Source organism: Pongo pygmaeus, chromosome 3 (assembly GCF_028885625.2).
Source record: "Pongo pygmaeus isolate AG05252 chromosome 3, NHGRI_mPonPyg2-v2.0_pri, whole genome shotgun sequence".
In the NCBI taxonomy this organism is placed as follows: domain Eukaryota; kingdom Metazoa; phylum Chordata; class Mammalia; order Primates; family Hominidae; genus Pongo; species Pongo pygmaeus.
This window is the reverse complement of record NC_072376.2, coordinates 153,291,863-153,315,762: the sequence shown is the minus strand read 5'-3', so window position 1 is coordinate 153,315,762 and position 23,900 is coordinate 153,291,863. Positions and strand designations below refer to the sequence as shown.

General features: G+C 44.4%; 1 protein-coding gene across 1 annotated transcript in view; it reads left to right on the top strand.

Moving 5' to 3' along the window:
- The window catches only part of LOC129034728 (uncharacterized), a 100,613-nt gene extending 77,031 nt beyond the window's left edge, over positions 1–23,582 (top strand). Inside the window, exons 4-6 of the mRNA XM_054484313.1 lie at positions 13,189–13,351; positions 15,099–15,238; positions 22,047–23,582. Of these exons, the coding sequence (XP_054340288.1) occupies positions 13,189–13,351; positions 15,099–15,238; positions 22,047–22,112 (369 nt within the window). The 3' untranslated portion in view covers positions 22,113–23,582. The remainder of the gene's footprint in view (positions 1–13,188; positions 13,352–15,098; positions 15,239–22,046) is intronic.
- The last annotated feature ends 318 nt before the right edge of the window (positions 23,583–23,900 follow it).

Sequence of the window (23,900 nt, the reverse complement as noted above, 5' to 3'; positions counted from 1 at the left end):
GTCCTAGCAGGAATTAGAGGGCAGGGGAAAGAAAGAAGTGGTAGTATTCCTGCCCCTCTGTCTCTCTGTTTGGGGGTGTCTCTGGCAGTGTCCACATTTCCCCTGTGGTCACACCAGGCCTCCAGTGTTGTCTGGGTGGGCCAGGCACATCTCCTTGATACCTCTAGTTGTTGCCATTGCTAATCTTTGCCTCTACATCTCCTGTTTGCTCTTCAGCTCTCACAACCCATTTGTAGCTGATTTCCCTATTCATTTTCTTTATTGAACTATGTGACTTGGGCTGTTTTCTTGTCTCCATCCTAACTTACTCAGAGGGGTACTGATATGGTTTGACTGTGTCGCCACCCAAATCTCATCTTGAATTGTAGCTCCCCTAATTCCCACTTGTCCTGGGAAAGACCCGATAAGAGGTAATTGAATCAAGGGGTGGGTCTTTCCTGTGCTATTCTCATGATAGTGAACACGTCTCATGAGATCTGATGGTTTTATAAAGGGGAGTTCCCCTACACAAGCTCTCTTGCCTGCCACCAGGAAAGACGTGACTATGCTTCTCATTCGCCTTCTGCCATCATTGTGAGACCTCCCCAGCCATGTGGAACTGTGAGTCAATTAAACCTTTTTCCTTTATAAACTACCCAGTCTTAGGTATGTCTTTATTAGCAGCATGAGTACAGACTAATATAGTTAGCATATAGATGTATTATAAGTGAGCTTAATTATTATTTTTTCTCTGCAAGACCCTATAGTAGAAGGGAAGTCCCAGGAAGCTCAAGAAAGAAGGATTTAAAAAGGGAGAAAAGGTGAATTTTCCCCAGGTCTTCTCTACCTACGAAAGGTCCCCCTGACTCTAGCGTTGTGTGGGAAAGCCATAAAGAAGCAGCTCCCTTCCACAATGCTGACTTGTTACTCTCTGGCTTTACATCATGGAATCTCTGCCCCAGCTGAAATCTGTTTGCTGGCATCCATGATTCGTGAGCTCCCAATTGCAGACTTTTGCATACCCATCCTCCTCCCCTATGACCACCTCTCCCCTACCTTCCTCTCTGTCTATATAGCTATATGGCTCTTCCTCCTTGACAAACCAACTTAAAGCCTAAAAATCTGAGCACTCTTATTGTTATACAGCCTGTCAGCAAGTTATAGGTGCAATCTGAGCTTAAATCCTCCTGCATTCTTTTGTTCATTTGTTTGTTGGTTTGTTCTTGCCAGAGATCTTGCAGTTTTGATTATAGGTGCTTTCCTATTTGGCCAATAGAATTTTAAGGTCCATACAGATATAAGACAATGTCTGCTATTTCTTTTGCTGCTTGTTCCTGCCCTTCCCTCTGTCCCTCCTGCTCCCAGCAATTATAGCATCTAGAACTGCTCTAGTATGTCCAACAAATATTGACATGCTGCCTAAACAAACTTCCTCGGCTAGAAAGACTAGGCATATACCTATTTGTCAAGACAGCATGCTTTCTGTAGGAGGAATGCTGGTCTGAAAACCCTCAGACCTGTTCTGTCTCTCACAGAACATCCCCAGTAGAATGCAGTCTCCAGGTACAGGGTTTGGTCAGTCATTATTTTCATTTCTCCCTGGGCCTTGTGTGCTTAAACTCTATCTGCAATGCGGTTGTTTTTCCTTCAGTACAAACCTCCTGAAGGGGATTCTTGCTGATGGCATCTGTGGCAGAGACGAGCTCATGCCTGAAGAGATAAATTATTTATGGTGAATGGTGCCCTAATGGATTGTGTGATCAATAATGCTTATAATAGCACAGCAGTGGACAAATCACAGAAGGGCTAGAACACGTGTCTACATCATTCTGAGAAGATGGGGTCCACCAGATAGCAAAAGGAGAAAAGGGGTACTTATGTCAACCTCAAATCGGTTCTGGATCAGGAATAAAGGGCAGCGTTAGGTTTGTTGGTTGGTTGGTTTCTTGTTTAAAGGGACAAATCAGTTTCTAGTCATGGGGAACACTGCACCAAAATGCCCCTAATATTATCTCCTTCCCAAAGACCAGCCTTCCTGCTCTAATCTAGCTAAGAGTCTCCCCAAAGTTCTGAGCTTTCCCAGCAGCTGTGCAGAGAACAGCCTGAAACAGCAAGAAACTCAGGCTGCCTGCAAGTAATGAAGACATTAGTATCCGTTGCTTAGAGTGTTAATTGCTTCACTGTAGTTCTTAGCCCCAGTTTAAAATTTCTCAAGACTCTGCTGTCTTTTATTTTTGTTGTTTGTTTTGTTTTGTTTTTTGGCCTGCAGGAAAGTCCTACCAGGATATCTAACTAGAATTTCAAAATCAACATGTCCAGAATCAGTGGCATTATCTCCATATCTCTCCCCGACCTCCTACCTGCTACCTCACCCTCCCACTCCCTGCAAAACAAAACAACAACAACAAAACCCTGTTTTTGCTCTTGATCTACTGTCAGCCTGTCACCAGTGTCTTGTAGTTATCCATGCCCAGTGCCATATGCTTCCCTTTCCAGGCTTAGCTCAACTATCACTCTCTTTCTGAAGTCTTCCCTTAAATCTGAAAAACATGGTGCTTAGGTTTCTCCCTAAGCACCACTCTTTACTTCTAGCTGATGTGATGGATAGTTGTATGTGTGTCATCTCTCAAATGACACAATGAACTCCCTTTAAGGTATGCAGCATGTCTTAATCAACTTTGAATGTCCCAAAGAGGCTAGCACAGCACAATAATAAACTTTCCATTAGAATTTGTTGAATAAATGATTAAATGAGCAAATCGTATGTAGGTAACGGAGGTGGCACTGGCAATGCTTGTTTTCTTTATCATCTATATCCCTAAAGTGCGCAACAGAAAATAGTGGGAAGGGACTAAGCCACATCAGAGCAATTCTAAGTGAACAGCCCTCAAACTCTGTTCCACTATACTGAGCTCCATTTTCCTATACCTGGATTTGCACAGGCGTTTCCCAAAGGGAGTAAGAGTTCCCAGTATTGTTCCCATAGCTCCAGCTGAACTGAGGAGCTCAGAACTTTGAACTGAGGAACTCAGAAGAACTTTCTATAGAAAGGACAGAGGAACCTGGGCTTTTCTAGGCTGATTTGGATGTGGAAAAGCTATGCCAGACATTCCCAAGGCACTAGATAGCTATAAAGGGAAGAGATAGATCAGGATCCTAGCCACGGGCACTGAAAAGTGTTGAGTGTCACCATGGTAAGGGGCTTCTGCAGTCACCCCTGGGCTCCAATAACCAAGCAAGGTTGGCAGTAGGGCCACAGGGCCTGAGGTCCCACTTTCCCACTCTCACATAGGCATCGTCTCATCTTTTTGAATTGACGGGGTTGTCTTGGTAGGCCAGAGGTAGGAGGTAAAGAAAGATAAAATTATTCATAGGTAACATTCGTACATGCATCTAGCCAGTACCAGGACACGCAACAAATAATTTTTTTTCTGTAAACCCTCCAGTTGGTGCCATCCAAGATGTACTGCTGGGTGTAACTCTCAAGATAAAGGCTCTTTGCATAACCCCCTAGAGAAAGCTTTCTTTTTTAAGCTCTAGGTGAAGGGCAATAATAAATTTGCAGCCAATTCTCTGGTCTAGGTTTCAGGACCCACATCCCATGTCGACCCAGCATGTGTGGCACAGCTTCTCCTTGTTAGTAGGTTCCATTGTTGTTGCAGTGAGAACTTTAATTTTGTATTTTCTCACTTGGGTGCAAGTAAATTTTTCAGACATAAAATTGAGCTAATGTCATCATTGAGCATTTCATTTACTTTTTTTTTTCTTATAAAAGAAACCGCCCTTGAATATATTTGGCTGTGTGATTGCACAGTCAAATAAGGATACATTTAAATATTCAACTGGGTAACTACGTCTACAGTCTACTTTTGTTACTGGCTTACAACACTATACATGGATAGGAACACCTACCTTGATAATGTTCTTGATATTCGCTTTGGTCTCTTGTGAGTGACATAAGCCTTGCTTAACTGATTTGTTTCCTCTTCTAATCTTAGCAAATCACATGATTATCATTGAGAATGACATCCATTCTGAAGATACTATTCAGGATGACTTCAGGACTAGAAATAGTATCTGGCTTGTTTCTAGTACATTTTACCTGAAGTTTCATGTATGAATGGGACAACGAAAGCCTCAGATTGTCAACTAACTCTACCAAGTCTTACAATAGTTCAGTGTTCATCCAAAAATCAAATCCATAATTCCAGATCATTTCTTCAATTCCTTCAACTCTTCTTTGAAGGTAAGAATCTCAAATCACTATATCCTCAATACTTTTTGGCAACAAGGCTCTCCTTCTCTGTATAATTTATCCCTGGGTCTGTAGTAGGTCTTCAACAATAAATCATTGTTGAGGGTAGGCAGAATGAAAAGACAAAGACCCTTTGACTTTCTGTGGACAGGAGATGCAATGAGCTTCTCTCACAGTTTTATAATCTGAAAAAAAAAGCTGACTCAAATCATTATGTGAGAAATCAAACACATGTTCCTTGTGCTTTTGGCAATTAGGCTTCTTTTTAGAAATATAAATCCTGGCTGGGCGCTGTGGCTCATGCCTGTAATCCCAGCACCTTGGGAGGCCCAGGCAGGCCAATCACTTGAGCCCAGGAGTTTGAGACCAGCCTGGGTAACATGGCGAAACTCTGTCTCTGCAAGAAATACAAAAATTAGTCCAGTGTGGTGGCACACGCCTGTGGTCCCAGCTACTTTTGGGAGGCTAAGATGGGAGAATCGCTTGAGCCTGGGAGGGCAAGGCTGCAATGAGCCAAGATTGTACCACTGTACTCCAGCTGGGGCAACAGAGCGAGAACTTGTCTCCAAAAAACAAACAAACAAACAAACAATAAGAAGAATAATAGTTTTAAAAAAGAAACATAAATCCTCAGAAAAAGTGATTGTGTAATTCCATGGCAGGAAAACAGTGTGTGGAAAATGTACACTTTGAGTATGTGCACGTTCAACCATGCCTCCATCTGTAACTTCACAGCTGAGACCCAGACTCTCGTTTGATTTTCTAAGCCACGCAAGACTGATCAAGAATCCTACCAGAAGAAAGTTTTCAGAATCCTGACCTCACTCCAGCAGAAACGTTGTTAGTGACAATGTTCTGGAAGACACCTCAGCATGAATCTCTGGAGCCAGCATCTGGTACCACTGCCATCTCTGGGGTGAATACTGCAATTAAGAGCCTGACTCTCTATGGTGAATAAAAGGGTTGTGAAATTATATGTAGCAGTGAAGAGTGTGTTGGAATTAATATTTGTACAGCTTATGAATATAAGTGTCAGAGGGAAGAGACTTTCAAATTTCATATACCCAATTCCCCCTAACTCCACAGAGATCAATTGAAGACAGATCATGTTTTGTTGCTGAAAGACCCTGGAACGGAAAATCTAACACCTTACTGGTTTAGAACTTACTAGAAGTAAAACTGAAAGCACAACAGAGTTCCTTCACTTGTACATTCCGCCTCAGATACTCATCCTGCAGTCCTAGGACTTCAACCATGCCTCCATCTGAAATCCTAGCTTAGCTTCCCATCACTCTCTGTCTACCACTCCCATTCTTGGGTGACCACTGCCTTTCTCCCGGGACCATGAGCTGACGACCTTCGCTCCTTTGTTATAAGCTTGGCTCACAGAGGCAAAGGTCCCTTCTTTGGGCTCCCATTTTTTGAGGCATGTTATGTAAGAAGATGGCTGCCTAAACCAACCAGCTCCTCACACTTGATCCATGGATATCAATGTCACTGCCATTGAGGAGGTGCCAGCCCTCTGTCCTGAGACTCATTGCAGAAGAAGGCTGCCTTGCATATACACACGTTGTACTTGAAGGCAGGAAATAATATTTCATCTGAAACCACCAGGTTCATCCATTTCCTTGAAACCACTTAGACATTAAAGAGCAGATGCAGAATTCCCACCAGCACTGTTGACATTTTCTGTCTCAGAAGGATTCCCTTTCAATCAACAAAGTGAGTGCTTTCCTGGGCCTGGGCTTGGCTTGAACTAGACAAGAGAGACCAAAACACTTTCCTGGCACAGACAGCCTGCATTCACATGCTTGGAAGGTTTTAGTTCCTTCTTCACCCCAAATGCCCAGCAGAGACACCCAGCTTTCTCTCCAGTGCTATTCTGAGAATCTGCCAACTTCCAGTGATGAAGCTGGCATTCTTTAGTGCTGATGACTCACGTGCTGTGATCAGCACAGGCCGGGCACTGGGGAGTACCTGGGGGAGAAGCCCGGCTGTGACTGCTATTGCCTCAGCTCTCCTAAGAACCCTGTAAGGCTGCCCATGAGTGTGCAGATGTAGGCTGTAGCCTTGCTGATCTATCCTCCTGAGGAGGGCAGACTGAGATCAGGGAGGGGAGCGAGGAAGTGAGGGAGGCTAGAGGGAAGCGCCATGTCTCCCTGACACTCCAGCAATCTTTATGATATGAAACAATTCTGGTTCTTTGCTAGCAAAGCTTTAATCACTGGGAGGCTTATGCAGCTAGAGAATTTTGCTCACAAATAAAGCGGAGAAGATGCCATGTGCTCATCAAACCTGTGGCCTTTGTCGCCGGGACCCACAGCCAATGAGATTTCCCAGCTCCCTTCAATTAGATGAGCCATATGACTGAGTTCTGGCCACTGAAAATGAGAAGGAACAATGTATATTACCTCAAAGCTGGGCCTATAAGACTGTGATGTGATTTTGCACACTCTCTTACCCCCATTAGTGGACTTAGTGTTCATACCCAGGGTGAACCTGGCAGCCATGCTTTAAAGGCAGAGGGTGGGCCACAGGGGACTGTGGAGAACAAAGGACTGTGAAGTGGGTGGAAAATAAGCATCGTTGTGCTAAGGCACTGAGACGCTGGGCTATGATAGCAGCAGCCAGCCCTCCCCACCCCCACTACTACAAGCATTGCCTTCCACATTAGTCCCCAAATTGTGTGACTACTGCTCTAAATGTTTAATATTAGAAATAAAGTCTCACAAATAATAAAAAGGCAAATGACGTTACAATTCTAATGGGGGAGGGGTGTACGAACGCTTTAGTTGTCTTAGAATTCGTTTGTATCCAGTACTGCTCAAAGTAAGTAAATTCCATGGGAAAGCTTTGATATCTCCAGTTGAATCACAGATTTGAGCTATAGCAACATTTGTTGATATAGACTCTGACTAGTGTTCTATTTAGCTTCTAACTTTAAGAAATTCCCACTGGCAGCTGAACAGTCCCAATTCTTTAAAAGAAAAAATTGGAAAAAAGAAAAGAATGGTAAAGTGTGAGGGTAATTCTGAACTGATTTTTCTTTCCTTATGAATCCATATGACTTCTGAGTTGGCATTTAGCACTACATTTCTGTGTATGTTTCTCACAGGCAGAGCCTATGCTTTACCACACTTTACATCCCTCACAATGGCTAGCACAGTGTTCTTCAGTTTGCTGGATTTTTAAAATGAAATCAATTGCTTGATTATTATGTATTGCATGCCTACATTAAAATTTCTCATGTAACCCACAAATATACGCACCTACTATGTACCCACAAAAAATAAAAAATTTTTAAAAAGCTGGACATGGTGGCTTATGCCTGTAATCCCAGAGTTTTGGGAGGCTGAGGTGAGAAGATTGCCCAAGGCTAGGAGTTTGAGACCAGCCTGGGCAACATAGTGAGACCCTGTCTCCACAAAAAATAGAAAAAATTAGTCAGGCTTTTCAGTGTGTGCCTGTGGTCGCAGCTACTCAGGAGGCTGAAGTGGGAGGATCACTTGGGCCCAAGAGGACGAGGCTGCAGTGAACCATGATCGTGCCACTGCATTCCAGCCTGGGTGACAGAGTAAAGCCCTGTCTCAGAAAATAATATTAATGAATTAATTTATTAATTAAAATTTTAAGAAATCAGTTCTTGTCCACCTTTTATCTTCCATCCCTTGGGTCATCTCTCTATTCAGTCACTTCACATTTTTGGCTTCAAGAAAAGATAACACAGCAAAAAGTTAGAGAAAAGAGGAGTCACTGATTGGCCACAGGAAGGAAGGGAGCTGGAAGAAAGAACTCAGAGGCTGGTGGGTCCCCAAGAAACATTCCAGAGCCTCCTTTCAGGAGCTTAGCCTGGCACAGGCATGGGGAGAAATGACAGATGTCCTCCTTACCCACCTTGGTTGGTTCTGCCTGCAGAAGGAAGGAACTTACATTCAGGTTCCCAGCTGGAGCCCAGGAAAGCAACATGATCCTACAGAATAATGGTATATGCTTGTGTGCCGACTTAGTATGAGGCACTGGTATGATCACACGAGTGGCAAAGAAATAAGGAAGGCTTTTGGACAGTCTCTTGGAGATTTCTGAGGCCCAGAATTCTGTGACAGAAACAGATAACACGTTTGTGCCCAGGAGAGTCCTGGAAGTAGCTGAGAGAGAGAGCTGGATGCAAAGAGCCCATGGTCAGGAACCAGGGATGACTCAGCAGCCACCTGGTGAACCAATAACTGAAGACCAGATGGCAAGGTGGACACCTCCGGGGAGGCCAGCATGGATGGCGAACGATCTCGAGGACCAGATGTCCCCTTCCCAATACCTGGCACTGCCTAAGCCTCCAAATGTAAATGCAACCCTAAGGAAAGGGGCTGGGGGAGGGTGGGGAGATAAGCCAAATTAATTTAGATTGAATTTCTACAACCCCAGAGGAATGGAGGCTTAAAAAGAAAGAAAGGGAAACAAAGAATTATGTTTCAGACACATCTGAATATGTGGAATGAAATTGATACCTGTGACATGTGATCCAAGAAACGGGGGTTTCTATTAACCTTAAAGAAAAGGCAAGAAGGAAGTTAACGAGTCTTGTAATTTCAGGAACAATGGAGAGCCTCCCTCCCCCCACTGTCTCCTGCACCTCTGTGATGGTGTTTGAATTTTCACCATCACATTGTTTTTTTCCTTTGATTTAAAATTTTCCTCTGATCATACACATACTATTGACGAATGTTCACCTTATTAGTCACTTATTCCTTGATGTATTAATAAATCAGTTTATCCTATGCTTTTTGACAGCAGGCTGCAAGCAAGAAATGTTTTTCCTACACAAGGGAAGGAGGGAGAAAGAGGACGGAGAGGAAGGAAGGGTGTGGGAAGGCAGGAGAGAATGAATGAATCAAAGGACCAAATACCACGCAAAAAATGAAGAGAGTGGTAGCTCTGAACACAAACTTTGTCTACCTTACAATTTTGAGTAGGAGTAGCCAGAGATAAGGATAGAGCCAACTCTGTGTTATGAAAAACTACCTGCCTCTCTTCAAGGTGGCCGCCCTTCCTGGGGAGGTGCAGTGCTTTGTGTGACTCATCTCTAAGTGCTGCGTGGGCTCCGGCAGCAGATACTGACAACAGTGCCCCCCCACAGTCACCAGAATGCTCTCCTCTCCGGCATGTTCCCTCCGCGCCTTTCCAAGAACCTTGCAAACAGCAACGAATTCATGAAGCCCAACGGTACACCTGCAAGGCAGGTGCCAATTCAATCAATTAAGCACCAATAAACATTATTTCATGGGAGAAATGGTGCTGCTAACTTAGGGCAGAAAATATGATTCGGAGAAGTCTCACGGCTTGTGAAATTAGGGCTTTCTGTTGAGGAGTTAAATCAGCCTTTTGTGCGATGAGGCTGCAGCAGGGACAGAGCATATAAAGCAGGTGTTCTCTGTGACATGAATCTGAAAAGTTAAGCCAGGAGAGAAATAGGTAAATAAAAGCGAATGTAAGACCTAAATCCCACAGCAAGGGCAGTGACAGGAGGAGAGTCACTCAGCAGCCACAGAAAGATACTGTTAAGATGGAAGAAAACAACGCCCAGTCTTTTGTGTTCAGGGATAGTGAATTATTAGGTTTTTTTTCTTGTCGTGACCTTGTGATATTGAGTAGCCTCTCTTCAGACAATCAGTGTTGACATCAGCTACATGCTCAGATCAATAGACATTTCAGGGGATGTCAAGAAACTGTGTTCTCAGAGGCAAGGCAGGCAGCCTGCCTACCTCGTTCACCCGCCATGTCACCAGGTTTACCGCGAGATTAGGATGTGGAAATGGGTCAGTGTCCTTCAATGGCATCAGCGAGAGAGGCTTTTCCACTGCACTTTTCAGGGATGAGTCAGTCTGTGGGTTATTTTCCACTAACCCAGGCACGTGGCCATTCATTAAATCTGGAAATAAATCATGCTCGGCGCCTCTGGGGAACTGTATTTGTTTTGCATGGTTCTTATTCAGCACATCCAGCTAGAAAAGACAGCCGCTCCACCCTTACCAGTTCTGAAAACATAAACTGTGGCTTATTTTCAGGCTTTCTGCCTTCAGAGATTTTGCCCATTGCTGGTTTGGAGTTTCCTAACAGCATCTCTCACTAAGAACATGCTCATTAAATCCATTTTGGATTTGATCCTTGTGAATATTAATGCCAGTGGGGGCTGTGAAGACCCCTCTGTGATGCGCCTGTCACAACCAGATAATGATTCACACCTAGGCATGTGGATCGACCCTGCGACAATGTGCCTGGAGCAGTGAGTCTGAAATCTTCATTCTCATAAGAATCACCCAGGGAACTTTTAAAAATGCAGATTCCTGGGCCTGGCTCCCACAGATTCTGAGTTAATAGGTCTGTGGCAGGGACCCAGGCACCTGCAGTTTTATAAGCTCCAGGTGATTTTCTTTTTTCTTTTCTTTTTTTTTTTTTTTTTTTGAGACGGAGTCTCGCTCTGTCGCCCAGGCTGGAGTGCAGTGGCGCGATCTCGGCTCACTGCAAGCTCCGCCTCCCGGGTTCACGCTATTCTCCTGCCTCAGCCTCCCCAGCAGCTGGGGCTACAGGCGCCTGCCACCGCGCCCGGCTAATTTTTTTTGTATTTTTAGTAGAGACGCGGTTTCGTCGTGGTCTCGATCTCCTACCTCGTGATCTCGATCTCCTACCTCGTGATCCGCGCGCCTCGGCCTCCCAAAGTGCTGGGATTACAGGCGTGAGCCACCGCGCCCGGCTCTCCAGGTGATTTTCATGCAGGTGGTCTTTGTGACGCTACTTAAGAAACTGTCCGGGCCACGCCTTCTCACCTCTCTCCTTGCTGTTCTTTCTGTCTCTCAGCACTTGCCCCCAGGAGCTATCCTGCCTGCATTTATTCTGTTACTCCATTGTCAGATCCCACTTGGCCAGCTCAACTCTAACAATTGGCTTCTAGAAAGCACACCCCTGTGTGGATCCAACCTCCACATGGCCTAGTAAGGCAGAGGTCACATTCACGTGGAGTGGTGGGGTGTGCTCACGGGCCTTCTGAGATTTTTTTTTAACCCATGGTCCAGGCAACCATGATTCCTTTTCTGTTATTTTACCCCTTACCTATAGACTAAAGATATCAGATGTAAGCTCCTACAAACTCCCACCAAGTGTAAACCTGAAGGGGAGGGATCCCCATCATTATATCATAAGCATTTTCTTCAAGAAGGAAGGAAATATACTACTAAAATCTCCCAATTAGCTGCACTAATGAAGAAAACCATGACACAGATAATCCAATTATATTTTACTTTGAAATTAATTGCATGGTTACTTGACAGAAGATATGCTTCCTAACTGTGCTTTATTTAACTGGTGTGTGGCTATTTCCTAAGCTGTATACCAGCTGATTGCTGGTATGGGGTTTAATTTCAAATTTATTTTGATACCACACTTATGCACAATGTGTAAAACCTCAAATCACAGGGTCCAGACATTTGGACACAGAAAACCTTGGAGAAGAAATAGTTATGAGAGCCAGGGCATGGACCAGTAGCTACTTTTAGCTGTTTCCAGGTCAGCAGAAAGGGAAACAAATGTGATATCATCACCAGATCTGTACCTCTCCATGACAGTGTCATCAACATTTCAGCTTATGGTGGATTGGGTGGCACGGTTTATGTGGTCTTTTCTAACCTTGAAATCCCATGAACTTGAAACATAGTGGCCAGATGTGGGCCTAGAGAGGACCATAATCCTTCATGGTCTCCAATAGCCCAAGAAACAGAGCACAGGTCACCAAAATTTTCTGCCATCAATATTTGGACTCATTTCCTCCAAGTCTTTGAATAGGAGAATTTAGTCTGTTGGTCAGCTGGGTACAATTGTTTGTACCCACAAAAACTCTCTAGGGCCCATTTTTTCCTGACAATGAATTGGGTATTTAGATAGAGAATTGCATTCATGCATGTAGGGGACTTTCATGCTTAGGCACACCATGAGGCAATAATGTCTTAAATCAGGAATCACTTAATTTCCACAGTGGCATCCGGTACTTACATGGGAAGTAAGCTGAGAATTATTATGCAGGTTACTGCCCCCTCCTCAATATCTTTCCTTGGTAGTGACACTACCTTATTCCGCTTCCACACATTCCTGTCCATCATTGGAGAGACTCACTGGAAGTTGGAGGGAAATGGCATTCCAAGTGAGTGACCTGGGCTGACATACCTGGGATGTCCCTGAGGCTGCCACTCTCAGCATGCCTCGGTGCTTTGGATGCCATGGTAGTTACCACACCTGCCAGTGTTGGGTTTAGGCCCTGGTTACAAGTGTCTCTGTATTTTGTTTTTTAATGTGTTTTGGACCCAAAGGCCCTTCTTTAACTTCTTTCCATCTTAGCAAAGGAGTAAAAAGTTATGGCTGAATGGGGAAAGCTAAGTTAAAAGTTGGCTTCTGGGAACCCTCACCCTAAGCTTTTGCTGCCTGGACAACTTCCCCTTCCTTTCTGAAGAGCCCCCAGTCGCTGGCTCTGCTTTACTCTCCCCTTGATGGCTGCCTCCATGAATCCTACATGTGGGGTTGTTCCATCACCATAGTGGCCATGGAAGTGGATCACTCAGATCTCCTTTTAAGGGGATCTGCTGGGAGGCACATGGCTTATTGACGGCCCTCAGCTGCTGCACCTTTGGATACACTGTGGGGTTCTCTGGAGAGCTTCCAGCCAATGACAGGGAATGGTAGGTATACTGGACCCATCCATTCCTGCCTGGCATGGAATTCTCTGCTCAGCAGCTATGGCTTTGGGTCTTCCCATTGTCCTGGCCAAGACTTACCTAAAACAGCACTGTGGTCCATTGCAATCCTTCCTTTCTTCCTATCCAATCCTTCTTTCCCTCTCTTCTTTAGTAGGTGTCAGACCGGCATTTCCATCTCAAGACTCTCTGACAACTCCTGCTCCTCTCCTATTCTTTTAGTTTACCTCAACAAATAGCTTATACCTCCAATCCTGTCTTGGCGTGCTCTGCTCAGAAGACACAAGACACACCAGGAGTGATGTGAGGAAACAGATAGTAAATATAAGGCTTTGCAACTGGGTTACTCAGGCCCTCCCTGACAAGGAGGAGCCCATCTTGAGTGGTATGTGGGGTATGGTTATTCCCTGGCACCTAGTAGCAGCCCAGTTGTTTAAGATTTCATGTGAGAAAACATTCTGTTGGGGGAGAAAGGCTTTGCATGTGCAATGAATCAGACATCTGAAAGATGTAGGGGGGAACACATGAGCTACACGTACAGTGGAGTTTGCTGGCTGCTACTAAGTGGTACAAGTGTCCTACAGGGGAATCGTGAGAAACCAAGAGCAGTTGACATACAGATAAAAGCTAAGAGTGGGAGCCAGAGGGCCTTGCTGGTAGTTTATAGGAAGCCTCTTCTCTCCTGCACTGGAAGAGCAGACACAGCTGAGCTGCCAACTCAGAATCTGATAGTTAAAGTTTCAAAGCCCCAGTGATGCTTAAACCAACTCAGATCTCCTATGAAATCAGGGTCCCAGTTGGGGAAACATGAGACCCTAAAAACTGGGAGGGGTACATCTGTGTGGATGGTCCCAAGGGCTTTGTTGCTTTAGATTCCTCTGAAGCCTCAGAGCTTTCAGAGGTGGCTCCCCCAGAATAAGAACTAGAATTTTTCCAATTCAGAAAGATACAGCAACGTCTCCTGCTCGGCAAGGTAACAGGTGCTCCCCTCAGGAATTGTCCCATCTCTTATTCTGGCTTCCAGGCCAATAACTAAGATGAAATTTCAGCATGCTCCAGTCAGGAATATGTTGGGTTTCATAAGGAAAAAGGAGATTATATCCCAATAGAGCTGTGAGAATTAGCTAGCATAAGCCATCAAGAACCGGAAGAGTACCAGTCAGGCACAGTGGCTCATGCCTGTAATCCCAGCACTCTGGGAGTCCAAGGTGGGTGGATCACTTGACGTCAGGAGTTCAAGACCAGCCTGGCTAACATGACAAAACCCTGTCTCTACTAAATATACAAAAATTAGCTGGACATGGTGGCACGCGCCTATAGCCCCAGCTACTTGGGAGGGTGAGGCACAAGAATCACTTGAATCCAGGAGACAAAGTTTGCAGTGAGCCAAGATGGTGCCACTGCACTCCAGTCTGGGTGACAGAGTAAGACCCTGTCTCAAAAAAACAAACAAACAAACAAACAAAAAACCAGAAGAGTACCCCTGGAAGCAGATTTTGAGCATGCGTGATCAAGATGGTTGAACATAAGATGGGGGGCAACAGAGATGGTCAGTCAATGAGGATGCTGCCACAATCAGAAGAAGGCAGGAACAGAGGAGCGGGAGGCAGAGGGTGGTCGTTCCAATAAACAGTCATCATCATTCACCTATTTCCCAGGTCTGAGAAGATTTTCAGACCTGGGCCCCATTTACCTAAGAGGTGGCAGGATCCATAGGTAGAATGACACTATAAAACCATGGCAAGCATAAACTATAATGAGTTCTGTAGTCCTTTCCTAAATAAACTACATACACTGGGGAAAGGAAATTCATCAGATATTTTGAGGATGATCAGACACAAGGTCTGAGCTGGCATTGATACTTGGAGACCTGCAGTATTATCACAGCCCCCCCAATAGAGTTGAGAAATTAGATGGATCCTGAAGAATGACCGTTGCCTACTGAAGGCTTACCCAAGCAGTAATCCTGATCAAAGCTGCAGTGCCTGATGTGATTTTATTCCCAGAACATATTAATAAGCCTCAGGTACATGGTACATGGTCATTGATTTGGTGACCAAGAAATGATATTGATTATAATTCGTTTTTGTTCTGGTGCTTTTCAAACTCACTCACCCTCTGACATAATACAGTCCCAGGAGACCTGGACCTTGTGGACATCCTGCAGAATGGCATATTGATCCATTACAATGATGACATCATGCTGACTGGGCAAGATGACAAGAGGTTGCTATACACCAGAGGGCTTGGGAAGACACATGCCCTGCAGAAGGTAAGGTATATGAAGAGTCAGGTGGCTGCCACCACGTGAAGTCTTTAGGACCCCAGGATATAATCTCTAAAGTAAAAGACAAATGTCTTTCAGCCCCTATCACGAAAAAAGGAAGCACAGCACCTGACAGGCCTCCTGGCTTCTTTTGGAGATAGCACATTTCATACCTACCAATACCACACTTAAGAATATTGGGTGACTCAGAAGACTGCCAGCTTTCAGAAAGCCCAGGAGCAAGAATGGGCTCTGCAGCAGATCCAGGCTTGCCCTGCCACTCAGGCCATAAGGTCCAGCAAGCCCTGTTGTGTTGGGAGAGCCAATATTAGAAAAAAGATATAGTGTGGAGTTGATGGCAAGTCCCCAGTGAGAAAACAATAATGCAGGCTTCTGGGGTTCTGGAACAAGGTTATGCCATCTATAGCAAAATTATTATATGCTTTTTGAGAAAGCCCCCACATGTTTCTGAGCACAGAATGCTTAGAATGGAATGCTGGACCATGGAACATCAAGTGACCACGCATACAGACTGTCCACTGTGATCTGGGGTTTGTTTGTTTGTTGTTTGTTTGTTTTTGAGACAGAGTCTCACTCACTGTTTACCAGGCTGGAGTGCAGCAGCACGATCTCAGCTCACTGCAACCTTCACCTCCCGGGTTCAAGTGATTCTCCCACCTCAGCCTCCCAAGTAGCTAAGACTACAGGCACGCGCCACCATGCCTGGCTAATTTTTGTATTTTTAGTAGAGATGGGGTTTCACCATGTTGGCCAGGTTGGTGTCGAACTCCTGGCCTCAGGTGATCTGCCCACCTCGGCTTCCCCAAGTCCTGGGAATACAGGCATGAGCCACTGCGCCCTACTCAATCCAGGTTCTTTTGAAACTGCCAATTCATGAGGTCACATAGGTTCAGCAGTAGTCTATTGTAAGATGGAAATGAGTGGAACCAAAGGCATGGGGGAAGTTGCATGAACAGGGAGCCCACCCTCTACAATTCCATCCACTATCCCCAGCTCTTACCTCTTGTCAAAGGAGTGTCCCAAGTGACCAGCTGAAGAAAGCAAGAGGAGAAAGCCCAAGGTTGGTTTATGATCTGTGAAGGGTCTGAGATTTTACCCTGCCTGTAAGCTAACAAGTTATCCTGACACTGTTGTATGGCTGCTGGCAGAAGATTTAAGGTCAGAGACAAAGAACTTTATTACTCAGCACAATTGCAGCAGCCAGAGTATCAGCATTTTCTTATACCAGTTCCCTGGGCTCTTATTCCTATACAGCAATGCAAAAAAATGCTAGGTGACACCTGCACATGCAGCGGGCTACATTACAGAAGAGACTCTGAGTTTGGGGAACCCAAATCTTCTATAATGGGCAGTAAGCATGCCTGCTCTTTGCTCTGGAGGGAGACACTAACTCTAACTTTCAAGGTCGTTTACGATGCAAGCCTCCTGAAGAAGAGAGGCTGGAACGGAGGCAGTGAGTGCCTCTGCTTGAAAACATGCAGAAATAATAGAGACTCACAGCTTGATATGTATGAGGTGCAAGCCAAAAATGAATGGCAGCCATATTATAGCCATATTCAGGGGGTTGCCTTGAAAGACAGTAGAGAAGGGAAACTTCTCAATGGGTAGAGCAGTGAGCAGTGCACCTGACCATTCACTTTGTGACCTGAGCTGAGAATACAGTAGTCCCCTTTATCCATGGGAGATGCGTTCCAAGACCTCCGGAGATGCCTGAAACAGCAGATAGTACCAAACTTTATATATATATGCATAGTAAGAGATTGACAACTATGACCAATAATAAAATAGAGCAATTATCACAATATATTGTAATAAAAGTTATATGAACATGGTCTCTCTCTCAAAATATCTTATTGCACAGTACTGCGGGTCACTGAAACCATGGAAAGCAAAACCGCAGATAACGGGGACGACTGTATATAGACTCCTGGGCTGGCCAGAAGCCTGGGAGTAAAAACACTGAAAGATTGGTGAGGAGTCCTGGGGTAGAGGCATGTCAATGGACATACAGCATTGAGCATTAAGTGTCAAGACTGCTGCACCACACTTTAATACCCACTAAAAGTAATGGGTGTTACTTTTAATCCTCACAGAAGAGGTACTGAACAACCAAGTAGACAAAATGATGCAGCCAGCTTCGGTTAGCCAGTCTTTGTTATCAGCTTTCTCTGAGCTGGCAGGATAAGCACATGAGTGGAATCGCCACAGGGACAGAGATGGAGGCTGTGTGTGGACCCAGAACTGCTGGCTTCCACTTGAAAAGGCTGATCTGGATACTGCTGCCTTTGAATGCACAACCTGTTGGCACTAGTTGGAACTAGTGCCCCTGATATGGCACTAGTTCTTAAAGAGCCCAATGGACCATTTGGTGACAAGTCACTTACACTGGGTCCCTGCCATCCTGGAACAGTCAGCAGTTCACAGGTATGGGTACCAATCTCAAAATGAATTTGCCCTGTCTGCCGACAGAGCCTCAGCCAGCACCACTCTCCAAGGGTTTACAGTATCCCTGATCCACAGTCTCAACATCTCAAGTAACACAGCACCCAACAGGAGACCCACTTCACAGTGAAGGAAATGAGGGGGTGGAGCCATGGGACACACTCACTCTATCACCTATCACACCATCCAAAAGCAGCCAGCCTTGAAATCCTGAAAACTCACTTGAAAAGGGCAGCTGATATGCTGGCTCAGAGGAGATGGGACATCATTCTCTAGGACGCAGTATGTGCATTAAGTCAGAGGCCCCTTTGTGGTGTTGCGTCCCAGTGGGAAAAGTACATGGGTCCAGGAATCAATGAATGGAAGCAGGAGTGACCCTCCTTAATATCACTCTCTATGACTACTGGTTCAGTTGGTACTTCCTGCCACACAACTCCAGGCTCTGCAATGTTAGAGTCCTGGTCCCCAAAGGAGTACACTTTTGCAAGGAGACATAGTAAGACACATTTGTGTCTGCTAGCATGTGTGTTAATGGTCTGTGTGTGAGGTCATGTATGTTGTGTAGTAGTGTGTCGTGTGTGGACGTGGAAGAGATTTCTGCATGTGTGTGTATCGTGTGTGTTGTGTGATTGGGTGTGTGGTGTGTGGCATGTGTATGTATGTGATGTATGTGTGGTATGCATATGTGGTGGAGCTGTGTATGTATGTGGCATGGGGGTGTGTTTTGTATGAGGGGTATATAGACATTTGTGATATATGTGGGTAATATGTGGGTATTTACATGTACTGTGTGAACATGTGTGGTATGTGTAGGGGGTATGTGCATGAGGGTGATGTGTGTGGTGTGTGTACATGTGTGTAACTTGTATATGTGTGTGTAGGGTGTGGAGGCACATGTGTGTATATGTGGTATATATACATGTGTGCTGTGTGGTGTTTTGTGTATATACTTGGTGTTATGTATGTATGTGTATGATGTGTGTGTATGTGATGTGTGATATGTGAGTGGTATGCGTGGTACATGTGTATATATGTTTGTGGTATGGATATGTGTGTGTGTACATAGAAGGATTTGTGTATGTGTGTAGTGTGTGTGGGGTGTACTTATGTGTGTAGTGTATAGGATTGCATTTTTATGTGTGTGATGTGTACATGTGTGTGATGTGTACCTGTGTGTGTTTTGTGTGAGGTATTTGCATGGTGTTTGCATGTGTATACAAGTGTGCACTGTAAGTGCAGTATATATATTTGTGCGACATGTAATATTTATGTGTATATGTGTGATCTGTAGGAGGAATGTATTTATATGATGTGTTTGTCTACATGTACTTAGTATGTATAGAATTGTGGGTGTGACACATGTGTGTACATGGGGTGTGCATGTGTGATGTGCGGTGTAGGTCATTTGTATGCATGTGTAGTATATCTATGTGGTATCTATATGTAAAAGTGTGTGCTGTGTGTGGTGCATGAGTACAGCATGGGGTTGATATGTGCATATGTGCGTGATAAATATAGATATCTATATATGTGTTGTATGTGGCATATGTGTGTGGTATGTGTGTAAAGTGTGGGGTGTATGTACATGTGTGGTGCATGCAGTATGTGTTCATGTGGTATGTGTGCACTCTGTGTAGTATGTATGTGCACACACACATATGTGGTGCATGTAGTATGTGCACATATGTTGTGTGCATGTGGTGTGTGATATGTGTGCATGTATATGTCTGTGGTCTGTGTGTGGTAGTTATGTGCATCGTGTGTGTCTATGTGTGTGGTATATGTATAGAGTATGTATGATTACATGCATGGTACATATAGTGTATGCACATGAGTGTGGTGTGTGGTGTACATATTGTGTGGCCTGTGTGTGACAGGCATGTGTGTCCATGTGTTTGGTGTGTGTATGTGTACATATGTGTGACATGTGATATATGTACGTGCATACTCTGTGTGGCGTGTGCACATGCATGTGTGTAGTGTGTGTACATATGTGTGATATATGGTGTATGCATGTGCATGGTCTGTGTGGCATGTGTGCATGATGTGTGTGTAGTGTGTGTACATATGTGTGGTGTAAGGTAGATGTATGTGCATGGTCTGTGTGGCATGTGCACATGATGTCTGTGTAGTGTGTGTACATATGTGTGGTCTATGGTTTCTACATGTTCATGATCTGTGTGGCATGTACACATGATGTGTGTTTAGTATGTGTGTAAACGTGTGGTGTATGGTATCTATGTGTGCATGGTCTGTGTGGCATGTGCACATGATGTGTGTGTGTAGCATGTGTGTACATGGTATATGTATGTGCATGGTCTGTGTGGCATGTGCACATGATGTGTGTGTGTAGCATGTGTGTACATGGTGTATGTATGTGCATGGTCTGTGTGGCATGTGCACATGATGTGTGTGTAGCATGTGTATACATGGTATATGTGTATTTATGGTCTGTGTGGCATGTACACATGATGTGTGTGTGTAGCATGTGTGTACATATAGCATGTGTGTACATATGTGTGATCTATGGTATCTATATGTGCATGGTCTGTGTGGCAGGTGCATATGATGTGTGTGTAGTGTGTGTGCATACATGTGTGGCATATGGTATATGTATGTGCATGGTCTGTGTGGTGGGTGCACATGATGTGTGTATGTAGTATGTGTTCCTGGTGTGTGTGTGGTCTTCCAACTGGGTAGTCAGGGAGCCCTCTGGGGGTATCCAGCTAGTATCTCTTCTTTTTCTCACTTCCCTCCCAAAGTACCTCTGTACTCAGCAAGATCTTGAGAGTATTAGCTGATGACAGTCCATTTCCCCAGTAGCTTAGAGGCTGCGTGACTCCCACAGTCGTCCTTGACAGCGGCTCCAGCGCCCCGCCTCCCGCACAAACCACACCGCCCAGTATTGGGCCAGAAGCTAACCAACCGTGATATTGGCAGTCATGCTCGTGCGCTCAAGCCACCCATGTGCACGTGAGGAACGGCGCGGTCGCACGGCTGCACATGCCGCCCAGTCTGGGCTCCAAACAGCACTGCATTCTAAATAAGCAGGCTGGCTCATTAGAGGGAAAAGCAGTCTCTAATTCCGTGTTACATCGCCTTTTGGCTCTGCTTTGTCTTTGCAGACACCAGATCTCATCTGTTGGAAGCTGCATATGGCTCGTTAAAAGGACAGAGTTTGGGAGGGGCAACAGTGGGGCTCGCAGGCCAGATGCCACCACCCTATCCCTCCCTCTGTTTTTTGGGTTTTGTGGGGGTTTTTTTCAGCCTTTAACGTTTTTCCCTTTCTTGGCTTAGCCTTCTCTCACCCACCCAGTAAAAATAGTGGGCTGGTGATAACTACCATTTATCAAGTACCTACTCTATGCCAGCCACAATTGTATGTGATCTCTGATCCTCACAACAAGCCAGCAAGGTAAGCTTTTTTTTTTTTTTTTTTTTTTTTTTGAGACGGAGTCTCGCTCTGTCACCCAGGCTGGAGTGCAGTGGCTCAATCTCAGCTCACTGCAACCTCCACCTCCCAGGTTCAAGCAATTCTCCTGCCTCAGCCCCCGAGCACCTGGAATTACAGGCATCCACCACCACATCTGGCTAATTTTTGTATTTTTAGTAGAGATGGGATTTCGCCTTGTTGGCCAGGCTGGTCTCAAACTCCTGACCTCAGGTGATCTACCTGCCTCAGCCACCCAAAGTGCTGGGATTATAGGCGAGAGCCACGGCACCCAGCCCAGCAATGTAAGCATGCTAACACCATGGTGCAGATAAGGAAACTGAGTCTGGGAGATTGGAGGATATGCCTTCATAGAGATGCATGGATGGAAACCAGGTCTGTTGGGCTCTTCCCTCTGTGTCACTTAAACACACGGCCACTATACTAATTGCTTAGCAATGTCTTTGGTTCATTGAAAAGGGGAAGAGATTTCTAACCTACCTAGCCTGTATTACAAGAGAAATGCTGCATTCTCACTTAAGTATCTCCTGAAATTGTGAAAAGCCCTATTTCTGTACTACTTCTCTTGGCATCTCCATAATCCAAAAGACAAAAGTTACAATCTAGAGATGCTTACAAAATGCCCTAGCTTTTTACCACCCCATCCTAGAATACAGTGAGCAAAAGCTCCTGTCCTGCCAGTTCTGTCATTGGTCTTTGTCTTTGAGGTACTGGCCCCTTGGCCATTGCTGGTTTTCTATAGCAGTAAACCATACCCCACATCAAATAAGTACACCCTCTCCCATTTATTTTAGTTCAGTCATCTGGTATTTTCAAAGACCTGTTTGTGACAAAGATGTGCTCTACTACAATTTTCCTCCTATCATCTAAATTATCTCTTCTCTCTTTTGGCTCCTTAAGAAAAACCTGCTCCTGATTACAAGGATATGTCAATTGCAGGGAGGCAGAGGAAGAAATACAACATGATGTCTATTGAACACAACTTTGGAGTAAGACCTTGGGACCCAACCCCTGTTTGCTTCATATACAAGCTTTGAGACGTGATGAGTTTGCCTCGATTCTCTAAGCCTCAGTTTCCTCATCTGTTGTTGTGAGGGAAATAATGCATGGAAAGCTCTTAACACAATGGCTGGCACACAGTGAAAGTGCAAGACGTTAACTATTATCATTAGAGTTTTCAATTGGAATGAATAGGAGACTTAAATTTGCATGATTGTACTTTTACAGTAAGCCATTAATGATGCATTCATTTAGTTTTCTACTCCCAAAGAACATAGATTTGATTAATTATAACAAGAATTTAAAAATATTTCCATTATTCAGAAATAACCTACAGAGTCTAAGCCTGTCCTTTCCTTCCTCCCTTTTTCCCTATCTTTTTTTTTTTTTGAAAGAAATAGCAATTATGTAGTCAGATTCACTGGCTCTTTCTTCTTCTCCCTGGTAACAGGCTAAGTCTTAACCTTGATTAGGCAGCATTGCATCTGATCTAAGTTCTCCGCAGCTTTCAGCCCAGCCCCTGCTTCCCCAGGCTTCAGAGCACAGCTCTGCACCACCCTCTCTACCCCTGCTTAGCATCAGAACATTGCCAAAGCTAAGCATCTATAAAATGTTTCTTTTGAATAGTTGTCTACCTACTTGGATATTTTTTTCCTTCTTCCAGAGGCAAAAACTGGACCACTTAATCTATGCTGTAGGACAGTCTTGCCCCTCAGAAAATACTTGAGCATATTAAGTTGTTATGAAATGGATCTGAGAAGCAGAGTTCTGAACCATGCCCATGAATTTCGCAGCCTCATCACACTGGCATTCTTTCATAGCCCCGAAATACTTTCCACTTGCCCTTCCTATGAATGCAAGTAAAGCAAAGCCTCTTGACAAAGCAAATTAAGAGTAATCAATGGTTTGGGTTTTTTTTTAAATTATTATTTCCTGTGACTCAAATCAAACCTATTTCTCAACTGTAATGTAAGAAAAGAGAGAGATGAAGTTGACATTTAGGAAAATTGAACATTAATAAGTAAATTGCCTTCACTCAGTCTCTTAAGTTCTCTCTCCTTTCCCTCTAAACCACCACACCCCGTGGCCCTGCTCTCTCTCACACACACAGCTGAAGGTATCTTTAAAGGGTACCTATTTCCTGCAGATCATGCTTATGTTAATCTCACTTCAAGTACAGATGCACTGAGGACGTTACAGGGTCAGTCATTCTTATCCACAAAGCTTTAGATTCCACTACATTATTCAAACTGGACAATGGACTTCCCCATTTTGTGCCCAGACCTGCTCACTAATAGAGTGACCTCCTTGTTATGGGTGAGGATATATTTGATGCTAAAACTGCTACAAATTTTTATCAGCATTTAATCTTGAGACTGTGAATTACTACATCCTGCATGTGTTGGTACCTTACTTTGATTAAAAATGGGATAAATCAGTGAGAGAGTCTTTTTATCCAAGGCCATGTTCCTTTCACATGAAGGTCATATACGGGCTAATTGGACAAAATATAAATCATGTTTCTTTCCACATTCAGTTTTAGATCCTGACCTGTTTTGTGTCAAGAAGTCACAGGGAGCCCAACCTGTATCATCAAGATTGTTTTGATTTACAGATGATTTCCTTAAATCATAGCATGATGACATTCAATGGAATTCCAAAATTAAGGAATGGAGAGTTCAGAAGGACATTTAAAAAAAATGCTTGTAGTGTTATAGGAAAAAGTAATCAGAACTTTGACTCCATTTGCCTTCC